The sequence below is a fragment of the Magnolia sinica genome, chromosome 9 (assembly GCF_029962835.1).
Source record: "Magnolia sinica isolate HGM2019 chromosome 9, MsV1, whole genome shotgun sequence".
Taxonomy (NCBI): domain Eukaryota; kingdom Viridiplantae; phylum Streptophyta; class Magnoliopsida; order Magnoliales; family Magnoliaceae; genus Magnolia; species Magnolia sinica.
The window spans coordinates 71,952,868-71,980,267 of NC_080581.1; the positions used below are offsets into that span (position 1 = coordinate 71,952,868).

Consider the following 27,400-nt stretch of genomic DNA (forward strand, 5'->3'; position numbering starts at 1 on the left):
ATATTTTTTTAAAGTAGGCGCTCTCAGAAAATCCTAATTGCAATTAGCGACCAGCAGTCTGATCACCTCATTTGTTTTGATTCTGTTGAAAGTTTCACAACAAAATGGGCAAACATCCAACCCTCCAATGGCAGTCCGATAGTGCTACAGCCTCCCTATTTCACTAATCAATGGCTGACAATTAGCAACGTATCTGGAGACTATCCAGTTAGTAGGCATCATGGCTGAGCCATACCAGCAGTACACTTAACTGAAATTCCATCACCCAACTCCAAACATTCAAGAATCACTTAAAAGAGCTGCAGTCCAGATCGAAAGAAAGACATTGAATGGTTTGAAACAGCCATTGATGCAGCTTTCTTGCATTTGGCCATTGGCCAATCTATCAGTTGTGTGGTCCTGTTTGATTGACGCATTTGCTAATATGATTAACACGAGTAGCCTTCCTGCAGTCGGACTGCATGAATGAAAAGAATCTTAAACTAGGGTTACAACAAAAATCCTTCAAGTAAGAAGACCAAAACCAGAGATGCACTCATAAACGACCATGGATTGATGTAATTGGAGATCCGATCCTTTTTATGACTAACCTATTTCCAAGACCAACCTTGATTCAACCTGGTACCAAGCATTGAGGCCATCTATTCGCATGGTCTCAAGCTAGATGGGCTCCTTTTCCTCAGCCTCAACAGCCTTCTTTTCCTCAGCCTCAACACCCTTTTCCTCAGCCTCAACAGCCTTCTTTTCCTCAGCCTCAACAGCCATAGGAGAGGCGTTGTAGCCATCGAATTTATAGTCCATGATAAAATCTTCCATCGTATTCCCAAAAACAAATGCCTTTGTCCCCATCGTAGTGAAGGGCATCAGCCCAAATGCGCGGGCTGTCTTGATCTCCCGAGCAACTTTCCTCTGAGCTTTCGCACTAATGCGTGTCTGCACCAGAGAAAGAAGCATTAGTTGAAAGAATGGGATGTAAAGATTAGTAAGGTTGGGCTCTCAGTTTTTACAAGTGGGGCACACATTTCAATGTTCCCGAACCGCTGATATGGTTGACCCCACAGTGGATGCCCCACCCACCAAAAGTTTCCAACATGGGGAAATCCCAACCCCCCTTCAATGAACAGCCAGAAAATATAGAGGAAAGAAAACAAAGCATCAGTCCCCATTCAAAATTATTCAAGCCAGGATCTTCCAGTATGGGAGAGTTTGGTGCATGAGATGCCATGGTGAGGCACATGTCACAAACAGTTTGGACCGTTGAACCAGGGACCCCATTTGTACAGAAAACCCATCAATGTACAAATTTCAGCCCATGCATTGTACAATATCTCATGCGAAATTACTTTCTGCTTATGTTAGCATGTAAAAAGTATTTCGATATTCACCTTGCTTCTTTTGATGATGATCCCGGCTTCTGTAATAAAGTTGGCAAGGAATCTAACATTCTGCAGGAAGTGGATTCGGAGTAAGATTATGCCATACATAATATTTTTCATGCACCATGTTAGGAAAAGATTATGCCATACATAATATTTTTCATGCACCGTGTTAGGAAGATACAACACATGGAAATCAAAGGAAGAAAGAAACAGAGATCATGGAACTTCCTGCATATCAGTGAACTATCAGTTCTGTTGTGAATTATTGTCAATATAAAAATCTCATTGCGATATTTAGGTAGAGTTATGTATTTACGCAAATTGACTCCTGGTTGAATCTGTTAGTGCGTGGGGTTACTTCCATTTTCATGTTTGAACTGATTTGAGTGTTTGCGGCAGTGCTAAAACAAGACCTAAAATTCTCACTTTTCTGCTAGAAATAATATTTTGTTCATTTCAAGTACCTCTAGAAATGAACAAAAATACCATTTTGGTCATAAGGCATTAGACTAGCCCCCATTTCATGAGGTACTTCCAAATGTACTAATAACAATTAAGATCTTGGATATTTCTTTCCAAGATTTTTTAAGTATCAAATGGGTTTGGTGAAGAAGTCTATGCTCAGTTATTAAAATATGCTGTTTTACAGAAACTGGTCCAATTACTGTATCTTTTAAAACTATAGATCTGCCGATAGGAAATGTATGGTTCTGATTGGCCCCTCTACTGATTGATTGCCCTCTATGCCACATTCTTTGCTAGAAGAAAATTTTCGTTTGCATTCACACACATGATTAACTTTGCCTCAAGCATAAGAGATACATGATAGACAATGGAAACTACAAAAGCATTAAGCCGTCCATGGAACTTCATTTCTTTAAAAAATACAGCATCCAACAAGTATGAACACCATTTAAACTATTAAAAAAAAAAAGACTTATTGGTAGATGGAAAAATTCCTCTCCATCTTCTCATCACTCATAATCCCTTTGATTTCTCAAAATCTCATCAAATCAAATCCCCCATTTCACTATAGGAACAACATCAAAATTGATTCGGGAGGATTGTCCCAATCTCTCTTGCCAATATCTATGGCTCTCCCCTTCTATGAAAACCAAACCAAACCAAACCAAGCCAAACCCTTCCATTGAAACCAAGCCAACCTCACCTCCATTCACCTTCTCATCTCTCTAAGATTGATTGCTTCCTCTGTTCCTGAATCCTCATCCACTATGAACAACTTCGATCATTCAAATCAGATTCATGAGGGTAACCCAATACAAGCCACCATCCTCGCTCGGGGGCTCAACGGCCCATCCCACATCAGGGGTCAGTTCTGACAACTGGATGTGCATTAACACAAAGGAAATCCCATTGGAGTAATCTCTCGCAATAATTGAATGGTGACAACACAGGTCAGTTCATCAAATCTGTGGAAGATCCAAACCCAATTAACCATTTTACCATTTTTCTTATATGCTAGAAAAACTGTTATTCAGCAGCTATTCATTAATGAACATCCATACCATTAACAATCGCATGTTCTGAACTGGAGTCCCACGATGCTCACAATCATCTAGTCATCTTTTGAAAACACCCACAAAGTTGGACTTATGTTTTTATCGATCCGAAGAAGATATACGGTAATGCATAGATCAAAATCGACAAATGATGGCTACAAATTGTAATTGTTGATAAATGTGTACAGTTGTATGGCCCACCTGCTCTGTTTGCTTCATCTTGTAGCTCCTTAGCACATTTGGTACACAAAGGGTGTACATGTTAAATTGTAATAAGTGTGGGGCATTTCTGGCATTTTTGGCTTCTATGACTTTAAGTGAATAAAAGCAAGGGTGTGGGGACATCCAACCTTAACACACCCCTTTTTTTTCCATTCCCTTTCTCTCAACTCTCTCATTCTCTCTCCTCTCTTATATCAAATTGCATGGTATCAGGGTTGTCCTCTCCCCTCTTAAAACTCTTTTCTTCTTCATCCTCTTGTTTGTTCTCTTTAGCATGGTGTGCCATAACGGCCATTATCATTACACGTTATGGGTTCGTAATGGCCGTTACGGAAACATTGATCCGTAACGGCCCGTTACGAGACTGATATAGGTTTTTTTTTTCAAAAAAAAAAGGCCATAACAGCAGTGGCCATTACAGACACCATTACCATTACGGAATACCTAGCTCTTTAGTCTCTTGTGCTAAGGGTTTCTTAAGGAATCTAAGGTTTCATTTCCTCTATGGCCTGCATCTGCGTGTGAAGCCGTGAGTGATGCATGTGATCATCCTATTCTTGTGAAGCTGTATGCATGTTCTACTAAGGTGTGTTGGGTTGATTGGTGCATCCAATGCAGTGTGTACTCTGTTGTGATGGAGCGTGCAATTGAAGCTTCATGTTTCCAAACCCTTCAGCCTTATCCTTTGCTCTGTCCTCTGCTTTTTATGTTCCAAGGTACCCTTATAATCTAATGTCAGTTTATAAAATTACAAAATCCCTGAACTATTCTATGACATTTTTCCCTCACATTGTATCTTTCAAGATCTCAAGACAATGAGGAAGATTGGTTGAGGGCATGAAAATGGTGGACTTTATTATCATGATCGTGAATCTATTGGAGCGGCAGCACCAGTACCTCCTACCAAAGGCATGGTCTTCTGGGTCATCCATCCCCAACGATTCTCACAAGTATCATTCTTTCATTGTCCTTTGTATCGTCTTAGAGTGTGAAGTGTGTGAGTTAAGTAAACATCATTGAGTCTCTTTTCCACCTCAAGTGGAAGAGCAAGTTTAATTCCATTTGCTTTGGTGCATTCAGATGCTTGTTACTTCCATTGATGATTACTCTAGAATTACTTGGCTTTATTTTATGAAGGATAGATAATGAATTATTTTCTATATTTTAAGCTTTTTATATGGAAGTGTAGAATCAATCTAATTCCAAACAATGAGTGCTTGACCAGATAATGATGAGTGTCTCTCAATCTTTTGTTTTTTAAGGATAATGAAATTCTATTGCAAAGGATGACAAGAAGCCAACCAAGAAATAGGCCCACAGACACACCCAAATTACAAGAGATCCCTCCTTTCTATGTCAAAGACATATTTGCACCACTCCCCTACCATCTGTTTTGCATCAAGGAAAAGTATATTCAGTTTGTTTCCGAAATTTCTGAAGATCCAACTATTACGTTCACACCACACCTACTAAAAAACAACAAGCAAAATTAAGCGTTACATCTCTTTCCTTTTCTTACACTCCATACCCACCCCAAACCAAGCATAGATCAACTCCCCCATAGAATGTGGCATCACCCACTCTTCCTTAAACAGGGTGAGGACTTTTTGCCACACCATATGGACAAAAGAATAATGCACTAAAAGGTGACTAGTTAACTCGGCCGCACAAAGGTACATTGGACAACCATTGGCTATGACAAGACCTCTCTTTCTTAGGTTGTCCAACGTAAGCACCTAGTTTTTAACATCTTATTTGCAAATAATCCTAATACACCGTACTTGTATCTACAATCAGTGCATTCATAGGCAACAAACGCTCCATCCTGAATCTACCTACCAAACACAAAGGCACCTTGGGATTCCAAGATGACACTACAAATAATTTTTTGAAGTCTTGTGGCGAGGACTCTAGCTAGAACTTGTATGGGCTGCTCATAAGGTTGTTCGGGCAGAAGTCTTTCAAGCTTTCAGCCCCTTTGCATTCCAGAATAAGTGCAATGAACGATGCCCCTAAATCGGAAAGTATCTTGCTTCTTTTGTGGAATACCTGCATGAAAGCCATAGGATCTCCTTTGATTTCCTCCCAAAACACTTGGAAAAACAAATTTGGGAAGCCATTTGGGCATGGCGGTTTGTCCCTACCCAAGCTTTTGACTGCTTCCCACACCTCTTCCTCTTCAAACTTCCTTTCCAACAACGCCACTTTTGCATCCTCAATTTGATTGAAGGGGAGATGATCCAACCGAGGGCGAGTCCAACCTTCATCCGGTAGCAAATTGGAAAAGAACTGCACTGTCACCTCACATTCTTATCGTCAACTACGATGTTATTGACCAAAAGACTGAATCCGATTAAGGGGTATCGACACCTCACTTACTTGATCAACAACTCTCATTCTTCTAGCCTCACTCAGTTGACCAAAAGACTACACACACGCACACACATTTAGTCAAAAGGCAAAAGACTACACTGATGCCTCACTTGATCGACAATTCTCATTCTTCTAGCCTTCCCCTATAGAACTAGAGTGTAGATGCAGCTTAGGTTCTATTCTTTCATTGGGGATAGATCAAGAGAGCCCTTCTCATCTCAAGAAAGAGCAGCATCGATTCTACATGATCAAGGACATGCGGTCGAAAGATATAATCTCAACCATCCATATTTCATTCTTGAAACTCAACTATATCTCAATGAGAGAATCGATCTCATATTATAAAAAATCAGATTTCAAAATTTTAAGCTTCCCTCTTTTGAAATTCCCAACATGAATTGGTATCAAAGCGGTCCCATCTTATATATAGATCAGTTTCTTTTGTTTATTGAGATCTAGAGATCCATTTCCTTATTGTTATGCTCTGCTCAACTTGAAAAGTGATTTGTAGTGAATATCTGGTTCAAATTTCATGCTAAGCAGACTCTCAAATTGACGGATCTTGAGGATTCAATCTATTGGATAGCCAGCGGTAGATATTGAGTCAATAGTTATTTTTGGCATGTGGGGATCCAGCTTCATCCAATAATGAATATAACAGAACGCAATGTGTTAGAATTGGTGACTAACGCAATCTATGCGTACCCATTGCAATTAAAATGAACTAAAACTACAAGTCACTGGCAAAACATCAACAGTAAGTTAACTGCTCCACCAGGTTGGAAAAATTATAAATCACTTTCTTTCAAGTAAGCCAATGCTCACCCGAAAATCGGCTTTCCTTAGAACTTCTTCTGTCGTCACATCAAACTCTGATCGTTTGAAACTTTTACGTATTCCAGGCTTTGTAAGATCAAGATCCTATGTACAGCCACAAGAAAAAAGATGAACAAAGACAAGTAATTATAGCACAACATAATTTCATCCACACAAAAGAAAAGGAGTAATAGGACACAAAAAAGAAAGAAAAACAACATTTCCTCAAACAAATTCATGAAATGAAACACTTAGGCCCTGTTTAGTAGATACCTAAAAATGCGCTCATCTCAAATTACAGTTAACATGAACTTATTATGTATAGAGCACCATCTCTAATGCATAATTTCTGTTAACTAAAATGAGATGAACTCGTTTTTAGTCCTCTACTGAACAGGGTCTTAGAATTCCTTGAAATAACAATTAGAGACATAACAAGTTTAAATATCAATTGAGGAGCAAAAACACAATATGAAGCTTTTACCCGGAAGCAGGCAATGAAGCAAAAGTTTAAATATGTTGGGGGCCTAAAACCACAACCAAACTGAATAACCAACAGCAGCAGAGCCACAAACACAAGTGTTCAATATTAACGAAGTTCACAAGTTTGCAGTTGGATGTTTTCTGTACATAAGCATGTTCTAACTTGAGCGATACAGAGCATTTTCATGCCACGAAATGAAACATCCACCGAGATATAACCATAACAGAGTCAGACAATTGGAAAAAAAAAACCCCTATGTATTTGATTTAGAAGTCAAATGAAGAGGGAGAACCCAACTTATCAATCAAGCTAGCCCAACCTACAAACATGAAATCAGTAGAATGTGGCCTGCCCGATCACGTCATCGATCAAGCTTTCTCCTTTCCGAAAGGTGCATCATGTGCAAGAGGTATGAAGAATCAACACGGATTTAAACAGCATTTCCAGAGTTTGACTCATCTGGAGATAGAAACCGGTACGACTAGCCCCAACTTGTCCCACTTTGGTCTCCTTTTGGTCAATTGCAGATTTGCTTTGATCTTGTTACTCATTTCCTTGCCCAGCTAAAATTATACCACTCTGACAAAACCAAGTCATATTAGTCAATCACCTTTTCATCCATTGCTTAGTCACTCAGAATTTAGGGCCGCTTCCCAACATTTTCAACATGGATCATTTTTTTTCAAGAAACCCTTGTTAGCATCTTTACCAGATGGGGAGATGCCTTTTCAAGAGGTATGAAGAATCAACACACATTTAAATAGCATTTCCAGAGTTTGACTCGCCTAGACGACTAGCCCCAACTTGTCCCACTTTGATCTCCTATTGGTCAATTGCAAATTTGCTTTTGATCCTGTAACTCATTTCCTTGCCCAGCTAAACTTATACCACTCCGACAAAACCAAGTCACATTGGTCAATCACCTTTTCATCCATTGCTTAGTCACTTGGAATTTAGGGCCACTTCCCGAGCTTTTCAACATGGATCATATTTTTTTCAAGAAACCCTTGTTAGCATCTTTACTAGATGGGAAAGGCCCTTTCAAAGAGAGGGAAGTGCTTCTTAGGAGAGTGCTTCAATTGGGGTTGTGCTGGAAGGTCAAAAGGAAGGAAATAATAGAGTATTCAAACAGATAAATGCTCAATGGCTAAAGATAGTGGATGGAATAATATTTAGCATCATAAAGTGGCTTACCCGCCAAACTCCGGGGCACCTCGGCTTCAGACATCTTCTGTAACTGGTGATTAGGGGTGTGTAGCAAAGCCTATCTCCAAATGTTGTGCTCATTGGAATCATCCTCCTCAGAGGTAGCAAAAGCTCAATTTCAGCACATCTTCTTGAGGGAGTCCCAACACTGGTGGCAATGTTGCATTGGAGAAGTTCATGATGATTAGGGCAATATCATTTTTATGTTCCAAGGCCCAGTCTACTAGGGTGGTGCTTTGAAGGTGGAGGCTCTTACCCTTCGCGAAAGTTGAGGATTCTCAGTAAGAAGCATGAGAATCTGGTTATTGTGGAAGACAACTCTCTTAAGTGTTAAGCAGATAAGGTAAGCAAGGATCGAGCCAAGCTTTGGAGGTTTTTTTTTTTTTTTTAACAGAATCTGCTCCCACATCTTGACGCTAAACATTCTATTTGCCTATGGTAGAGAGGTAAAATCGAAAACAGATGGTTTACCGAAAGGAGGGACGATCAATTTCCCTTCCCTGCCCCACCACCATGGGGAAGAGCTCAATTCAGTAGATCTTCCCGAGGGAATTCAAGTCCATCTGTTGACGTGGCGGAGGATGGGTTCTTCATGGTGATGAGGGAAAATAATTTTTATGTTCTCCGGCCTAGCCGGCTCGGGTGATGCTTTGAAGGTGGAAGCTCTTGCCCTTCACAAGGGGTCAAGGCTTCTTGATAAGGAGCATGAGGGTCTTGTTACAGTGGAAGGAGACTATTGATGCCATTATATGGACAAGCAAATCGAGGAAGGATCAGGCCAATCTTTGGAGGTTTTTGGTTTTTTCATGGAATACACCCAGATCACAAGTTAAACATTCTGCTTGCCCATGTACCCATGCTAGCAGGGAGAGAAATCAGCCATTGATGGTTTAGCTCTTTTACATTCCTTTTAGCAAATTCTTGGCATTAATTCTAAAGAGTAGAAAAGGTGTTTGAATGAATAACAAAAAAAATTATAGCCTGGGTGTTGGCGTAGAAAATTTATTGGAGGGAATGGTCACAAACCAAGGAGGAGCAGGGCCATCAAGTAGCAACCTCACCTTGTAGGATTGTTGAAACTTAACTTTTTTTGGTTGCTCCTCTAGAAATCTGGGTTCAACTGATACTGGGAAGCATCATTTGGGATGATTCAGAAGTAACAAAGCAGATCACTTGGGCCCGTGGGCTGCAATGATGTTAGTGAGGCGAAGATGAAGGCGCTTTGGACTGGCATAAAATGGCTCATGCCCATGCCTTTGGGACCGGCATGGATAGAAGAGGTTCCAACATGATTCAATGGGCCATTGTAATGGTACTCCCTCCCTCCCTCCCTCCCTCAATTAAGCAAATCTGGGGTTTTGGTAAGAACGTCGTCAAGCAGTAAAAGGCAAAAGAACTGCAAACAATAATACGATAGCCCAATTTGAGAGGAGAGATTGAGGAAAAAGACAGAGAGACCCTAGAATCTCGCTTCTAAACTAAACCACCTACCCAATTTGCTTCTCTATGCGTGCCTGATCTTGCATCAACCAAGAAGAGAAAAGTTGTGCTTCATGCAGCAATGGCTGATCAAATCCACCAAATGGCAATAACACTCTTTCCCATGATAATTTCCACTACATCAAGAACATCAAACTCAACAACAGGTTTCTAAGACCCTTTTTCAAGAAAGGAAAGAGTCCTCGAATCATTAGAAGCTCTAAATACAAAAATATTCCTGATGAAGATTACGCAGATAAGGCACAAATAACCTTGGCAGTACAGTCCCTGAAAACTCTTCCATAACCAGATGCTAAAGGACTTTGAGAGCCATTGGCATTTATCTTAATCCAGCCAAAAGGAGGTTTGGCCCATGATGGCCTTTTTTTTTTGTGCAAGACCGATGACAAAAGAAGCCATCAATGTTCCAATTGTTAAAAAATTGAACGTTTTCCACCTTTTATAAGCTCTGATTTGAAGAAAAGCGCATTTGGGCTAGGTGTTGAGATTTGAGAACAATAGCAGCAAGGAGATTGCTCTTCAACTTAGATTTATTGCTGAAAGTCCAATCATTTAGCTCATTCCAGATAAACCACATAGAAGAATTGGAAGCCAGTGCATAGGTGGTGTGCATAGTGTTACTAGGATACGAAAGCAAGATTTAGCTTGCTAACAGTGTTGCTAGGCAACATAATCTGTGTATGGACAACCAGATACATCTGGCATATGCTGTAATCGCAGCCCAGGAACAGATGATCACGGTTTTCTCAAAGATTATTACAGAGCTTGCATTGCTGTTTTACTCAGATCCTGAACTAGGCTAACATGTCAGCTACTGAGCTGTACTTAGCTTGTACTAGATGGCCCTCCAAGAGGTCAATGAGTGCTTGGAATGTGCCATTTTGCTAGACAAAATGATGCGGGACAATTAACTACTTGCTCTAAAAGCTCAAACTGTTAGAGTATGGCGAATTAATCCCTTTATCTCATAGCCCAGGCCCCACATCGCATGGGTTAGGACCTTGGCCGAACCCCCTACGTGGGCCCCAAATCACATGGGCCGCTAACCCCGAGTGTGTCCCCGCATCTCACGGGCTACCCCACTCGAGCCTAGTGTGAAATGCGCATTAATCAACCCCGGTGAGGAGTCTCGAACACGAGACCTCCTCCGTAGGCCGCACCGTCCCCGAGTGTGCCCCTGCACCCCACAAGTGACCCCACTCGAGCCCGGTGTGAAAATGCCCCTGCATTAATCACCCCTAGTGAGGATTCTCGAACACGAGACCTCCTGCTCTGATACCAATTTGATGCAGGACAATTAACCACTTGCTCTAAAAGCTCGAACTGTTAGAGTATGGCGAATTAATCCATTTATCTCATAGCTCAGGCCCCACATCATATGGGTTAGGACCTCGGCCGAACCCCCTACGTGGGCCCCAAATCACATGGGCCGCCCACCCCGAGTGTGTCCCCGCATCTCATGGGCTACCCCACTCGAGCCTGATGTGAAATGCGCATTAATCACCCCCGGTGAGGAGTCTCGAACACGAGACCTCCTCTGTAGGCCGCACCCTCCCCGAGTGTGCCCCTGCATCCCACAAGCGACCCCACTCAAGCCCGGTGTGAAAATGCCCCTGCATTAATCACCCCTAGTGAGGATTCTCGAACACGAGACCTCCTGCTCTGATACCAATTTGATGCAGGACAATTAACCACTTGCTCTAAAAGCTCGAACTGTTAGAGTATGGAGAATTAATCCCTTTATCTCATAGCCCAGGCCCCACATCGCATGGGTTAGGACCTCGGCCGAACCCCCTACGTGGGACCCAAATCACATGGGCCACCCACCCCGTGTGTGTCCCTGCATCTCATGGGCTACCCCACTCGAGCCTGGTGTGAAATGCACATTAATCACCCCCGGTGAGGAGTCTCGAACACGAGACCTCCTCCGTAGGCCGCACCCTCCCCGAGTATGCCCCTGCATCCCACAAGCGACCCCACTCGAGCCCGGTGTGAAAATGCCCCTGCATTACAAAACTTGTCTGGTAAACCTTGAGATGTGCTTTCTAGTGATGTTCTAGGCTAATGACAGAAGAATTACCAATTGAAGCAAGGCTCCAACAAGGTCTGTTAATGTTGGGATTTGGGCCCATTCATATCTGCTAATAGGATCCCACGCGACCATCAAATGATAGCACGAACTGAGGCACCATTTCATAGTGCAAATAAGCTCAATCACTTTAACTTCTCTACCTCTCCTAAAATCACAAGTAAGCCTACCCTCCCTTGGGAAGCCACAGATCCAACCAAAAAGCAGCCGACGAACTATTATCAATCAAGTAGCAAATGAGCAATTTGCTTTCTCCCAAACGTTGGCGCCAAGTCGCCAAGACCACGAGAATCACCCAACACTCGGTACCACTCAAGGTGTTCCAAAACGGTAACGGTGGCCGTAACGGCCACCACCGTTACCATTATGATACGAGCCATAACGGCCATTACAGCCCCGTATTAGCCGTTACGGCCTTTTTGTATTTTTTGAAAATTGTTGTTACTAAACCGTTACGGCCCGTTACAAGACCTTTATGGCCCGTTTTTCTGTAACAGCCATTACGACCGTTTCGACCCCGTAACGCGCAACGGTTATGACCGTTAACGTTACATTACGGCCGTTACGTAACCGATTTTGAATACCATACTACCACTAGGAAGCAGATCTATTAACTTTTCATGGACCTAGTTGCACCAAAGAGTTTGGCCACTTGTAGGAATTTCCAAAATTGTGCAAGCAAGCTGGCCTTGTTCAAATCTCAAAGCTTCCTTAGACCTAAACCGCCTTCGTTCCAAGAAGATGTGATGATATCCTGGCTCATATTCTGGATACTTTTGTAAACTCAGAGACAATATCTAAATAGATCCTCAATTTTGCTTAAGACAACTTTAGGAATGAAAAAGCTCCTGCCCAGAAATTTCGGAAGCTATAGAGGATGGGCTTGACGAGTTCGAGTCAACCTGTAGGAGAGGAACTTGAGCTTCCAATTGCTCAAGTTGGATCTAACCTTACCAACAAGTGAAGGCAAAGGTCAAAGCTCATCCTGCTAGAGAACAACAAGAGGCCAAGGTAGCAGATAGCCATGATTCATCACAGTACCCCTAATTCTTCACTGAGATCCAGTATAAGGGAAGGATCCATATTGGAGGAAAAAAAAAAAAAACTTTCTCAGCAAATGACTTGCATCTTGGTGTGCTTCATGGACATGATACAGGAGATTCATTAATTGGGTGACAACAGGTCAATCTCCTTCTCCCATGCACTCCTATTCCTTAATAAGGCACAGGTACGACAAAGATATGCAACAAATGAAGCATGGATATGGTATGGGTACAGATTTTACACATAAGATTGAAGAAATGGACAAATATGATATGGATACATTACCCAATTTGGAAGCATCTGGTTAGCATAGCAAATATTCTAAGGGAAGGCAAAGCTGAAGAGGATGCCTGAGCACATTGGGGAGTATTGGGGACAATTTCCTCTTGTTGTAATAGCTTGCGTTCTTCCACTTTCTTTCAGTAGAATTTGTGGCTATCGACAAAACAAATGAGCTCTTTCTAATTTCTCTCCCTAATAAAGGAACTCTTTCTCAACTGAGGCAAATTGAGTATCATAAAGCACTAGACATTATTGCATAGCACAAACATGGAAAATCCAAAGTAGAATCTACCATTTGGAAGAAAAGAAGAATGGATTAACAATTCAATAGTTGAGGACATTTTCTCCGCAATTCCATCTAAATATTGGGTTATTTTTCATACCTTAGTAGTATACGACATCCCAGATCTAAAGGAAATGTCTGGTCTGAATGCATAGTCGTCATTATTCATCTCATCACTATGAGCAAAATAGGTGGCAGCTTTCTTCAACTTCCCATCCATCCCATCTGACAATGAATTGAAACTCTCATCCAGGCCATCCATGAATTGATAGTTATTGCCATCATTTCCTCTAGAGCCGGTACCAAATCTTCCACGGGCCTTTTCAAGCCTATCAAGCTTTTGATAAAAGGAATCGGTATTTGGAATGTTTTCTGAAACTCCACTAAAGATACGCTGCTCAAAATCGTCAGCCGACTCAAAGAAACCGCTACTTTTCCTTTCATTGCCATCACCACCTGTTTGAGGATCAAAGGCACCGATTATAGGATGAAGAATATCCATTAACGACCTATGGAAGAGAATCTAAAGAGATAGCTGATGTGTTAGATGCATTTGATATAACATACTTTATGTAGAAAAAATTGTATTAACACGATCAACTCATAAAAACACAAGCTATAAGCATAATATTAGGTTTGTTTGGGTCATAGTTTAAAACATCTTCCAATACGACTTGGCATCGTCCTAGATGTATCAGTTATGGTTCAAAACAATACGAGTTGCTAGACTGAAATGGGACTGAAAGTGACCAAAGAAGAAGGGTTCGGACCAATACGGGGCGAGTTGTCCAGTTTCCACCCCCTGGCAAGTTGCACAACAAAACTGCCATTTAAATCCTTGGTTTGGGTAGGGTATCTCACAAAAGCAGGATTAAGCTAACCCCAATTTTGGTAGGCCTCATGCCCCGCATGTCAAACTATCTTCATTAAAGTGGCGCTTTCTCCTGCTTAATTAGCATGATGGAAGTATAGAAAATAATAAACAAATCGGAAATTACGATTAAGCAGAAGAAATTGCTGCTTTAGCAGCGCGAATCCAACATGGTGGATGCACCTACAAAAATCAGGATTAGGTTAATCCTGCTTTTGCAGGATTGCCTACCCAAACTAACACTTGGCAAGAACCAGGAAAATCTGAAGGACTTAAAGCATACATAATAAACATAGTTTTGCATGCCGCTATGAATCAGCAACAATTCAACTGAATCTAACCCATAAGATGGCGGTGCTAACCAGAATCATTAAACAACAACTAGAATTGTAAAAGTATATGCACAAACGCATGCATGGAAACCTCTGCAAAGCCTGAAATTTAGAGAGACACTGTCACAAAGAGACCAGTCATCAAAATCCAATGATTTGAACCTTCTGGTGTGAGTTGTGATAACATAATCATATGCATCCATGCATTTCCTGCCAGAAGATTAATCACATCAAGAAAAGCTATCTGCGATGCTCCAGTTAATGGTCAAGAAAAGCTATCTGCGACAAGGTGTCCCGTATCGGTATCGGTTGGCATAACGGTGCCCTCCAAAACCAATACGGATACGGGGGCGTAACGGCGATACGGAAGCGTAACGGCCCGTAACGGCGCAATTTTTTTTTTTTGCCAAAAAAATATGAAAAAATATTGATTAAATCCGGAATATTCTAAGCATTCCAAATATGCATTCATTTATAAATTGGAACATGTTTATGGTGGTGTAACGGTCCACTCTTTGGTGAGAAGTTGTATCGGACTGTCTGATTAATTTTTTAACCAGGTAACTTGAATTTGACTATAAAATTCATATATTTAATTTTTTTAAATATGTAATTTATATACTTAACAACTTGATATCATTTCTCCCAATAGTTCTTTAAAAAAAAATGAAATTAAATTCAGGTAGATGGCATTAGCAATTTGGGGCTGACTTGGAGGACCAATCTATTCTCCAAATCAGCCTCAAATTCATGTCATTTATTGTCATTATCCCACTTATAAATTGGTGGACATTTATTAGATAGTGAATCATAAAAATAAAAATAAAAAATAAAAATCAGAAGGCCGTATTTTAAAAAATAAAAGCTCACAAATTAACAATTAAAACTATTCAAATAATTTGATTTTGGTATTGTGAGTTAGCAATTGCAGTCCATAATTTAATTGTCAAATTTTAAGTTAATATATGTCTCGTGTACAATTTTTTAAGGCTTGAATTAGGAGGGACTCAAATGTAAAGTGCAGCACACGTGTCAAAGTTTTTTGGGCCCCACCTGTGATGAATGTTTTATATCCACAACGTCCATTCATTTTGCCAAATAATTTTAGGGCATGAGCCCAAAAATGAAGCACATCCAAAGCTCAGGTGGATTGCACCATAAAAAACAACAATAATTAAATGTTCACCGTTAAAAATTTATTGGGGGCTAAAAAAGTTTTAGATCAAGCTGACATGTGTGTTTTCCCTTCATCCACGTCAATGTGACCCAATTAATAGGTTAGATTGAAAATAAACATTACAGTGGACTTTAAGAAAATTTTAATGGTGAGCATTCTATAACCACTTTTTCCTATGGTGTGGTCCACCTAAGATTTGGATATTACTAATTTTTTGAATCCTGACCTAAAATGACGTGGCAAAATGGATGGACGATACGAATAAAAAATATACATCATAGTGGGGCCTACTCGGGTCTGATCAGATTGGATGGAGAATAAACGTTACCGTGCGCCCTACGAATAACCGTGAAAATCATTATCTCTGTTGCTATTTTTGGTGTGGTCCAGATGATCTCTGGATATAATTCATTTTTTGGGTGGTGCTCTAAAATGATCTCTGAAAATAGATGAACGGTGTAGATGTAATAAATACATCACTGTGGAGCCCATATAACTTTGATCTCCTTTGAACCGTTCGTACAACTCGGAGCTCGAGGAGTGTCAGCGCTCGTCTTTGCGTGACACGTACCTACAGCAGTAAGCAGCTGGCTGCTGCAAATTAAAAAAAAAAAATGGGGAGAGAGGGAAACGAAAAGAAAAAAAGAGGGAAAGAAGAGAAAAGAAAAAAAGAGGGAAAGGGGGAAAGAAGAGATTGAGAGAGAGAGAGAGAGAGGAAGAAGAAGAAGAAGAACAGGAAGAAGCAGCTGCAGCCGCAGCTGCTCGAGAAGAAGAAGAAGAAGAAGAAGAAGAAAGAGAAGAAGAACAAGAAAATAAAGGAAAAAAAGGTACATTTTTTTTTTGTTTTTTGTTTTTTGTTTTTTTTTTTAAGGGCCCGTCACAGCCGTTACGGGTCCGAAACGGCCGTTATGGCCCGTAACGTCCCCATAACGGCCGTTACAGTCACAGAATTTCGTAACGGCCGTTTCGACCCCGTATCGCGTAACGGGTCCCACCGTTACCATTACGTATCGGCCGTTACGGCCGATACGTAACCGATTTGGGATACCCTGATCTGCGATGCTCTGGTTAATGGTCACTGCTTTCTAGTTATCATATAAATTGGAACTAAGAATAATTCCTGACACTAGGTTCATCAAACCCGTGTCAAATTGCAAGTGTTGATTGAGTGATGAAGAAAGGGGAGAACCCAAAGAAAACCAAAAATATAATGGAAATAGTTTTTTCCATAGAATTCATTGGCAATAGATTTTAAAACTACACAAGGAGAAAGTACCCCTTGCATCAAACACCATGTGCCAAAAAGGCTTTCCTATCGCTCATCATAATGGAGATGATCATAGTGGATATGCACCCCCTGATTCACATTCTCCACTAAGGTCAAAACACAACCTTGGCAAGATCCAAAATGGAAATGGTCACTCCATATGATATCCATAGGCAGTTTCAAGATTATCCTGGCCTGTTGATGTCAGATGGCTAGACGGTTATCAAACTTCAACTAAGCTACCATTTTGTAAATCCGACCCCAGATAGCCGGGACATGGATATGATGATGATGATATGATCATCAACCAGACAATACAAACTGTATACTTATTTCTTCAGTTTTTACAAGTGGAGCCTATGCTCCAGGGACCAAATCATTGGTCCAATGCAGCCACCATGGAGGGACCATGCCTTGAAAATATTCTCCGATCCTTCCGATTTGTAGTGTCTAAACAGATCGTTAAGAAGGAAAAAAACAGAAATTGTCCAAATTCCACGAAAAAAAAAGAAAAAAAAAAAAAGAAAAAAAAAAAAAGAAAAAAAAAAAAGAAAAGAAGAAAAAGGCCAGATCTTGGTGGCTGGGATCTTTCAACATACAAGATTTTTGTGGCACGGTCCATCCATCGTTGAGGGGCACCAAACAAAGGACGTGGAACCAGGTGCCTCACTTGTACAAACTAAAAACCTGAGCATATGTGAATATCCCCAACTCGAGGATCATATAATTCCCCACAATTAAATACCTTCAAAACATACAAATGGATACGCCTAATTGCTAATGTTCAAATAACAATTCCATCAAAACATAGAAACAAGCCTAACAAGAAGAATAAAAAGAAACAACTAAAAAAGGTATGAAACAGCCCAACCAAAAGAAAATTATTCTAAGAACCCCTATTGCAATCACGATGAGGACATTCTCAAATTGTAAAGTTTAAAATGACCAGAAAAATTCACTTCATGTTATTATGCCAATAAGTAATTGACCCATCTCAAGCACAGTTCTTAAAAGTCGGTTTATGAAATCAATCTGCTCATGGTCCCGACCTAGTAAAACTCATCAAGTCTTGTTGAAGACCAGCAAATGACACAGTGACTCATCCCAAAGAAATTAATCTCTCAAAACTGAGTCAGCTCAGTTCTCGATGATTTTTTATTCGACATTGTCCAGAGGACCAGTGGCCACCTAGATTTCGCCAAGCAGTCATGAAAATCAGCCACAAATAGACAGACAAGGCTATGATAACAACAATGACAACGAATCTCAAGTTGGAAATTCCTATGGAAATGTCTATCTATTGTAGAAATCTGATAAATTTTCCTCCAGCATAATGCCATTTGTCCAGTAATCTCATGGGCAATAACAGCAAGAAATGTGTACAAATGATGAAATATGCATATAAAAAGACAAATTAACCTGAGTTTGACTTCATTGAGAACGTTCTAATCATCCATGGGGCGCGGAATTGGCACGATAAGCCACTTACAGATCTTAACATCATCGGAAGACATTTCATTTCTCCTGAAAAATTCCACCATAAAAGAAAGGAAGAAGAATGAAAGAAAGAAAAATCATGTCATCGAGTCGTCTTACCTTGTTCAACCAAATGAAGTGTACTAGTTACTACAAGGATTATACAATCCTCGAGCAAGAACATACATGGAATACTCAACAAGCAGGACCTTGGTTCAGTGATCTAGACTATTGGTCTGTTAGGCCCCACTACAGATGGACCATGGGCCAAAACTCCCCTCCGGTTTGACAGCCCTAGCATTTCAATACATCAGCCAAAAATAAATGGTTAGATTGAGAAATACAGCAACAGCCCACATTCAACTGAAAACAGGCCTACCAGTGCTAGCTAGGATTGTGCAGTGTGGAAGACTTTCCAGGCATAGTCCATCCCTGTCGGGTCCTAATGGAGCATGGTCCCGATTGCAAAACCATGGGCCTCACTTGGACAAACAGAATAACCAAGTAGCTGGCAAGAGGATTGTATAATATGAACAAAAGGTATTCCATAACTCATGAAAAAAAAAAACCATGTTTCTGCCCATAACACTGTTCTGGGTCCATTACGACAATTACGGGCCATTTTTTTCCATAACAGCCACTACAAGCCATATTTTAATCTTGTATCTCCATTTTACTGACCTTGTGTCGTTCTGAAGCGGGTCCAACTCTTACTACTAATATTACTTAGGTCATAACCTAAATGATGGCTTCTCCTAAGTTCGATTGATATCAGTCTTTGTAATTTGGGTCTGACCGATGACATGTACACTTACTTTTTTCTATCTAGGATGCAGTTTAATAACTAATGGTGGTTGATTGTTTACAAACATCACGCATGGTGAGGGAGCGATCTTATTCTTTATAACATGTGTTGATGCACACAAAAGAATAAAAACGTAAGTCTTATAGCCTTTGGTTTCCCGATGAGGATAATGTTGCAATTCCCTGGGGGTTCGCAGCATAATCAAGGTGGAGATCGGAGATCGCCGTAGAGATCATGAGGGCGAGAAGAAAGCAAGGGCCAACAGTAAATGCAGTCGAAAGAGCAGGGAAGAGGAACTGATGATCACTCCTAGGGTCTGACCGATGGCATGTACACTTACTTTTTTCTATCTAGGATGCAGTTTAATAACTAATGGTGGTTGATTGTTTACAAACATCACGCATGGTGAGGGAGCGATCTTATCCTTTATAACATGTGTTGATGCACACAAAAGAATAAAAACGTAAGTCTTATAGCCTTTGGTTTCCCGATGAGGATAATATTGCAATTCCCTAGGGGTTCGCAGCATAATCAAGGTGGAGATCGGAGATCGCCGTAGAGATCATGGGGGCGAGAAGAAAGCAAGGGCCAACAGTAAATGCAGTCAAAAGAGCAGGGAAGAGGAACTGATGATCACTCCTAGGGGCGATCGGGATGGAGGAGTCATAGCAGATCTTGAAGATGGAATGCCAGGAAGATGATCTACTTACCAGGAAAGGACGTCTAAAGAGGAGTTTTGCATAGGAGCGAGGCACTGGAGATATCAGGGAAGGCTGCATCCAGGCATTCTCAAGGTGGTGGTGACCGACGCAATCAACTAGCCATCATCAGAAGGGAAGACCATCGGGAAGCGTCTACTAGGAAGGGAAGCAGCAAGCTATAGTTGGCAAAGGCTCGCTGCAGAAGGGCGGTGGAGCTGTCGACGAAGGATTGGGGGATGATGTTGACGAAGTGAGCTGGAAGAGGACTGAGATGAAAGGAACACAGGCCGGGAAGAAGTTAGGATCGCAACCAAGTCCTATCCCGAAACTCCCACCCTTTTTGTGGAGAACTACCTGGGAGGATGGACGGAGGTTAACCTCAAGAGGGTCTTTGGGAGGATTGAAAAGGGGGATGGGGTGGTTATCCCTAGATGGAAAGGAATGGGCAAGCCAAGATGATTTGCCTTCATTCAGTTGGAGAGGGTGGAGGAGGTGGATGTAGTGACAAAGAATCTCAACGCTCGAGGGGCTAAAACTATCAATTCAATGAGCTCGATATGGTCCAAACTTTGTGAATCAACATATTTCCACTAAGAAGTTGAAGAAAGGTGGGGTGGAGGTGATGCGGGAGAGGAAGTCTCTCCACTAGAAAGTTCAAAACCCTGAACCAATCCAAAGGCCTTCTCCCCATAGGTTCTTGCTTTGGGGAATTGGTGGCAGTGGATCCGGCAACAAAGGGGAGGGTGGAAGCAAGGTGCACTAGATTGTGCATTAGGAGGAAGAGATTAGTGTTGGTGTCGTAGAAGACTACAGTGGCTGTCGGGGAGGTTTGGGTGACGATGGGAATGGGAATGGGAATGGAAATGGAAATGGAGGGACGACAGGATGGTTCCAATGTAGGGAAGGGAGGTAGGGAGACGAGAGCTGGTGAAGGGCGGTCAGTAATAAAAGAAAATTTAGTGATTGGAAGGAGATCTTGGGTTCAAGGGAGATTGAATTAGAGGAAATTCTTCACAAGATTCATGATCTCGACCTACAGGCGGAACACTTGGATCTATCTGAGAAGAAAGCTCTCCAAGGAAAGTTTGGAAAAGATTATGTGAGCCAATTAGAGAAGGAGATCAAGTGGAAGCAAAGATCGCAGGCTAACTGGTTAAAAGAGGATGATAAAAACAAAAAGTTCTTCCACGGTATTACTAGTGCTTAGGCTTAGTGTAACAAAATGTCTACTATAGAAGTGGACAGTAGACGATTTGATGACAAAGATAATATCTGTTTGGCTATAGTTCAATTCTACAAGGAGTCATTGACGGATAAAGGTTGGAAAAGGCCAGGGGTTGCCGTTCACCTAGCGAGGAAGCAGAGTCACCTGAGAAGTCGTTTGGTGAAGAGGATGTCAAGAAAGTTGTGGACGCCTTGGGGAGGGATAAAGCACAGGGGCAAGATGGGTTCCCGATTGCGTTCTTCCAGGTTTTTTGGGAGATTGTTAAGGGAGATGTTTTGGATTTCATGTGAGAGTTCTATGATCAAGGAAGGCTTTCGAAAGATATTGGGGCTTCCTTTATTGCCTTAGTTCTGAAAGTATCAAGAACAAAAAACCTAAAAGACTATTGGCCAATTAGTCTTATCAGGAGTGTCTACAAAATTCGTGCGAAGGTTCTAGCACAAGGTTCAAAGAAGTGCTAGTAGGTGTAATATCTAAGTTCCAATGAGCCTTTGTTGAGGGAAGGCAAATCCTTGATAGCGCTTTTATAGCACATGTATGCATCGACTCAAGGTTCAAGGACAGTTTAGGCAGGGTGGTTCGCAAGCTAGATATTGAAAAAGCTCATGACCACATAGCTTGGGGTTTTTTGGACTACATGCTTGGGAGAGAGAACTGGTTCGGTGTTAAGTGGAGGAAATAGGTAAAGGAACATTGATGCAGGACATGGAAAATTAAATATGATATGCAAGATTTCAGGCTTAGATCCTACTAATTAAGAAACAATCACACAAATTCCACGTCCCACATGAAAATCCAAACATTCAATTAAAAAGGGAAATTTATGCGGGTCCAAGCCGACACAGGCTAGGACTGGACCAATAAAAATTATGAACCAAACAATACTCAAAGATAAGAAATAATCATCCACGTATGCATAGTAATCAGTCCCTAATCCAAGGGATTCAGAAATTCCAATTCGGGGAACCCTAGGGTAAGAAAATTGGCAAATAACTTAGGGAAAAAGTAATCTAGGACTAGGATTCATGAAAAACGGCTATGAGAGGATAAAAACCTGAGTCGAAAGACGATCCCAAGTGTGAACAGCAACAATGGCCAGACGGACGTGTGTGTGATCCCGGCCGCACATGTGTGGGGCCCACTATTCAGAAAAAGGCCACCTTGGCCCTGGTCGGCCAAGGATGGTCTCTAAAACCTCCAAATCTCAGCTCGATCCGATGTACGGTTTGTGCGTGGTGCTCCGTCGAAGTTTCAGCTCGCCTGCGGGCCAAAATCTGGAAACCTGTTGTAATGAAGAAATCTGATGCAATAAAAGAATGAATTCGAAGTACGGATAATGGGGGAAGATGGAAAAAAAAGATGATGGAGGATGGGGGTGAATCGGGATCGATGTAGCTTCGCACCACGGTAGTTAGCCCTTCGAAAAGGGAGGGCTTCACACCCACTTTTGAATTCTTCCACAACTCATGAAGAGAGCAGAAAAATAAAGCAGGAATTTTTTTATTAACTTCAATGAATGAAAAGAACTACAATGGGTGCCTATTTATAAGGAGAACCATATACCCAAAAACTCGCACCATGTGCGACACCTATTACTTGGCGATGAAGTAAACTAAAATAAAAAACCAAACAAGGAAATCTAAAGCGTTCACGATGTTCTAAATAATAACAATAAGCAAAACCTAAAATATAAAACCAATCCGACGAGTGGGCCACGATCATGAGATCCCATAGTGGGCTTTTCTTGACTATCGGGCCACTTTTCTGAACCAAAACTTGACTTCTAGCTAGGAAGCCCTCCCTAGACGTCGTCATCGAGCCAGATCGATGGTGGGGTCATCCTTCTACATACGTACGTGCGTAGGGGGCGGCGTGAGTGCGCTTGTGCGCGTGATGTCCCCATCAAACATACTAGCTTTGCTTGGTTCTTGGTCTTGGTGAATGGCTCTCCTAAAGGGTTCTTCCAAAGCTCGCGGGGAATCAAGCAAGGACCCTCTAATCTTTTGTTTGTGGTAATGGCCGAAGCCTTACGTAAAATGATCGATCGTGAGCAAGAAGTTGGCCTCTTCCATAGCTTTTGTGTTGATAGGAGGAGCAATCCTACATCCATCTCCAATTTGCCGATGATATGCTTCTATTCTGTGACAATGATGCAAGTATGGTGGAAAAGCTTAAGTTGGCCATCCAATATTTTGAAGTTGTTTCAGGGTTGAAGGTATAAATATTTCCAAGAGTGTCATGTTGGGTGTTTGCATCCCAAGAGAGGAGTTGTTGTAGCTAGCTTCCTTGTTTGGGGGTGAGGCGGGCGAGTTTTCATCTGCTTACCTTGGCCTACCTCTCAACATTGGTAAACTAGCTAACATTTGTAGATATAGCAGTAGAAACGGTGGAAAGGAAACTTGCTAAATGAAAGATCAAGTATCTTTCTCTTGGGGGCCACATTACTCATTAAAGTTGCTCTTTCTAATTTACCTATCTACTTTATGTCCTTATTTTGATACCCAAAGTCAATTCTAATGAGAATTGAAAATTTAAGGCGTGACTTCTTATTGCAAGGGACGGATGGTGCTAATAGTTTTCATATGCTAAGATGGGGTGAGGTGTGTAAAGCCTATTACAGAGGAGCTGGAATTAGAGATTTGGAGTATTGAATAGGGCTTTGTTCGGCATGTGGCTTTAGAGGTTTGCGACAAAAGAAGGCGCATTTTGGAGGGACACAATTGCTAATAAATATGGTTGTAATGTAGGTGAATGGTGCACAGAGGAATCCTCTCTATATAGGGCTTCGAATATTTGGAAATGGATTGCTTCTGTGAAATCATGCTTTAGTAAAGGGGTTAGAGTTGCACTAGGGGTTGGGGAGAAGGTAAGGTTTTGGAAAGATGCATTGATTGGGGAAGTAGTATTGCATTCTCGATTCCTAGGAATTGCTCATGTATCTACGGATGAGAATGTTCGAGTGGCCCAATGCTTCTCTCACGTTGATGATTTTGTGGTGTGATCCGCTCCACGTCTTCCATTCCTTTCAGATGACAAGGTGGTAGAATTAGCATCTCTCCTTAATCACATCCATTTATATTGCCAGGTTATCGGAGAGAATGATAGGATGATTTGGCGTATGGACAAATTTGGGTGCTTCTCGGTGTGTTCTTTTTGTAAGATGTTGCACCAGCAATTGCCAAGGGAGGGATCTATATATACCAAGCATGTTTGGCTCTATAGTGTTCCTCCGAAGGTTGATTGTAATTTTCTGCCTTTGCCTAGCTTGTTGGTAGAGGAAGGGTGTTGACCATGGACAATCTCCAGAAAAAGGATATGATATTGTCAAATGTTTGTCTGATGTGCATGGCTAGCTCAAAGCTTATTGATCACTTAATCATCCATTGCTCGTTTGCTTCTTCTGTTTAAAACGGTATATTCTCCAAGTTTCATATTTCTTGGGTTTCACCAAACTCTGGACAGCAGTTCCTTATAGGGTGGCATGGTGTGATGGTTGGAAAGAACTTCTCAGTAATTTGGCCTCTGCTTGTTGGCTGGTCTATAGGCATTATGAGAAGAAAGAAATGGAAAATGCTTTCAAATTTTGAGCCACGATTCGAGCTGAGTTGCTTTGAGGGTGGAAGGTCTTGTTAGCGAATGGGTATTAAGCTCGAGTGATGTTGATTGTAATTTTCTGCTATAAATTTTGGGGTTTTTTTTTTATATTTCCTTTGTATAGTTTTTGTGCCGTGTTGGGGCTTTTTGTTTACAAAAAAATTTGTTATCTTTCAAAAATAATAATAACAGTTGACAATTTTTAGAACCTTGTTCCTGGTAAATGCAATATTGTGTGTTGTAAATGATCATTTGTTTACCATATCCTCCTGTGAATATACCATCGCCACTAAATATCGTCCACAAAAGCAAGCCACTTACCAAGCAAAAGGTGGGGCCCAGTGTCTACTGACCAAAAACGTTAATATTTAGCCTCATTATCAATGGCTTATCCATCCAAAACCTTCTAATAGAAAAATCTCAAGCCTTTAATAGGAGGCCCAACAATCAAACGACTAGGAAGGAATGTACAATAACAGTCCACATTTAATTTTAAAAAGGCTGAAATATATCCTCCATTTCCAGGGTTTTTGGGTGTGGGCACAAGGTCATGAATTACCGCTTCCAATTACCTTGGAACGTACAATAAAACTATTTCTCTTATGGTTAGTTTGCTAGACATTGAACCAATCTCATTCGATATTTTGGATAATTCATCTGGCAATTTCTCTGAAAGTTTTGCCTGTTAAATCATTAAATATGGAATCAACATTCATTTCTATGATTTTTCTTGATCTAACATTCTTTTCAGCATTAAATCGCTTTCAGAAGTCTCTAGGTTCTATAACTCCTTTCTTCCTTTCACTTTCTCCTTGTCTCTTCTTAGTTCAATCAAGCTTCTTATTTGTCTTACTCTCTTCAACTTTAACTCTTTACCTCTTCTAACCACCTATGTCTGAGCAGGAATCCGAAAAAACCAATTGCATGGGACTTCGCCTGTAAGTCACTTCCCACTTACAGAACTTAAAAGAAGCTGGCAATTGGAAGTAAGGAATTGGAGAAATAGGGGCTTTTGGGACCTTGGAATTGGAGGTAATTGGAATCCTCTAAAAGAAAGTTTTTTGAAATCCTCTCTAAAACCCATAAATCATGTGGGAGGGGAATTGGAATCCTTTCCAATGGCTACATTTTTTTGCCGTTGGAGGGGTTTCCTTTAAAAAGGCTATTTCCAATCCCTCAACAATATCTCTCTACAAAAATCGCCAGAATATAGAGCTTTCGTACCTGCTCTGACGTGTCGCTCTCCTGTCTTGCCCTCCCTCGCCGGAAATCTCGAAGGTCCCAGCACCCGAGCAGCTCGCCAGAAATCTCACCGCGCAGCTCCCCGTGCCTGCTCTCTCTCTTTCTCTCTTGGTTTCTCTCCGCCCCTCCTTCGGCGCTTCTTCCGCTGTCGCCGGAATCCCTTCTCTCGTCGATATAGTCTTCTCTCTCTTCGTCGCCACCCAACGAAAGAAACCCTCTAAACGCAGCAAGCGGATTCAATACAATGATGGAGTGTGATGCATCATGCATGCCGAAACGGATTGGCTACTGACCTTGCCATCAGCCAATGGCTAGTGGTCGGTGTTCTGTGGGCCCCACCATGATGTATGTGTTTCATCCATGACGTCCACCCATTCATTCATATCATCTTATGGTTTGAGCCCAAAAATGAGGTTGATCCAGATCTCAAGTAGACCGCACAATGTTGATTGAACGCCCACCATTAAAAAACTTCTTGGGCCACAAAAGTTTTGGATCAATCTGATATTATTTTTTTCCTTCATCCAAGTATTTATTACCTAATCAATGGGTTAGATGTCAAATAACCACTACAGTGGGGCTAGGAGGTTTTTAATGGTGGATGTTCAATCACAACTGTCTTCCGATGGTGTGGTCCACCTTAGATTTATATATATCTCAGTTTTGGGATTAAACCCTAAAATTATCTTTCAAAATGGATGGACGGTGTGGATAAAACACATATATCATGGTGGGTCCACATTGCACCGACCACTTGGCCACCGGGCTGGTGGCAGCGTAACTAGCCAAACTACGTCCGATATACACGCTTGGAGCTAGGCAAAACAGATCCGATCCGGTGGATCCTACCGATCTGACCCGATTAAAACTGAACCGACGGTCTGTATTGGTGCGAATTGGGTAGCCCCAACCAGATCCGATATCTTTTCGGGTGTAGTTCGGATTAGTCCTCATCTGACCCAACTCAATCTGAAATCCAATTCGAGTGGATCCGATTTGGACCGATTCGATCCAGACCATGCCCAATGACCATTTGTTTGGTGTGGTTCAAGTTCATGGAACTAAAAATCCAAGCAGCAAAAGTTTTCAGAAAATGTAAAAGAAACTTCAATTCCTCCTGAAAAGGTGGTCCCTCCAATATGCCCCTTTACAACATGACTCCCTCCAATATGCCCCTTTACAACATGACCCTCTTCCATTCCTTCAAGTAGAGAGGATGCAAAAAAAAAAAAAACAACAGGGGCACAACTGCACAAGAGACAAGCCAGTAAATAGGAATCATGCACCCCCTCTGAAATGTGGAAGCGGATTGGCTGGTGTGCCGCGAACTATCAATATGGCTAGTGTGTTGATGTCACGAAGTTCGGTGGGTCCCATTATGAGGTATGTGTTATATCCAAACTGTAAGTACATTTGTAGATCTCGTCGTAAGTCTTGAGCAGAAAAATATGACAGATCCAAATATCAAATGGACCACACTGAAAAACATAGCGGGGGATTGAACGCCTACCA

General features: G+C 41.4%; 1 protein-coding gene across 3 annotated transcripts; it reads right to left on the reverse strand.

The window, feature by feature from the left end:
• Positions 1-313: 313 nt before the first annotated feature.
• On the reverse strand, positions 314-26,134 carry LOC131255651 (uncharacterized). 3 transcript variants are annotated; one of them, XM_058256427.1, is made up of 7 exons: positions 25,871-26,130; positions 18,265-18,369; positions 13,299-13,654; positions 6,320-6,415; positions 1,386-1,445; positions 754-933; positions 314-684 (listed from the first exon to the last, which is right to left on the reverse strand). In XM_058256427.1, exons 2-7 carry the CDS (start codon positions 18,362-18,364, stop codon positions 661-663), a joined length of 816 nt encoding a protein of 271 aa, XP_058112410.1. In that variant the 5' UTR covers positions 18,365-18,369; positions 25,871-26,130; the 3' UTR covers positions 314-660. The 3 variants fall into 3 exon arrangements, with proteins under 3 accessions (XP_058112410.1, XP_058112409.1, XP_058112411.1); XM_058256426.1 differs by having other exon boundaries at positions 314-669; positions 715-933; positions 25,871-26,129; XM_058256428.1 differs by lacking the exon at positions 1,386-1,445 and having other exon boundaries at positions 314-669; positions 715-933; positions 25,871-26,134.
• Positions 26,135-27,400: the final 1,266 nt, after the last annotated feature.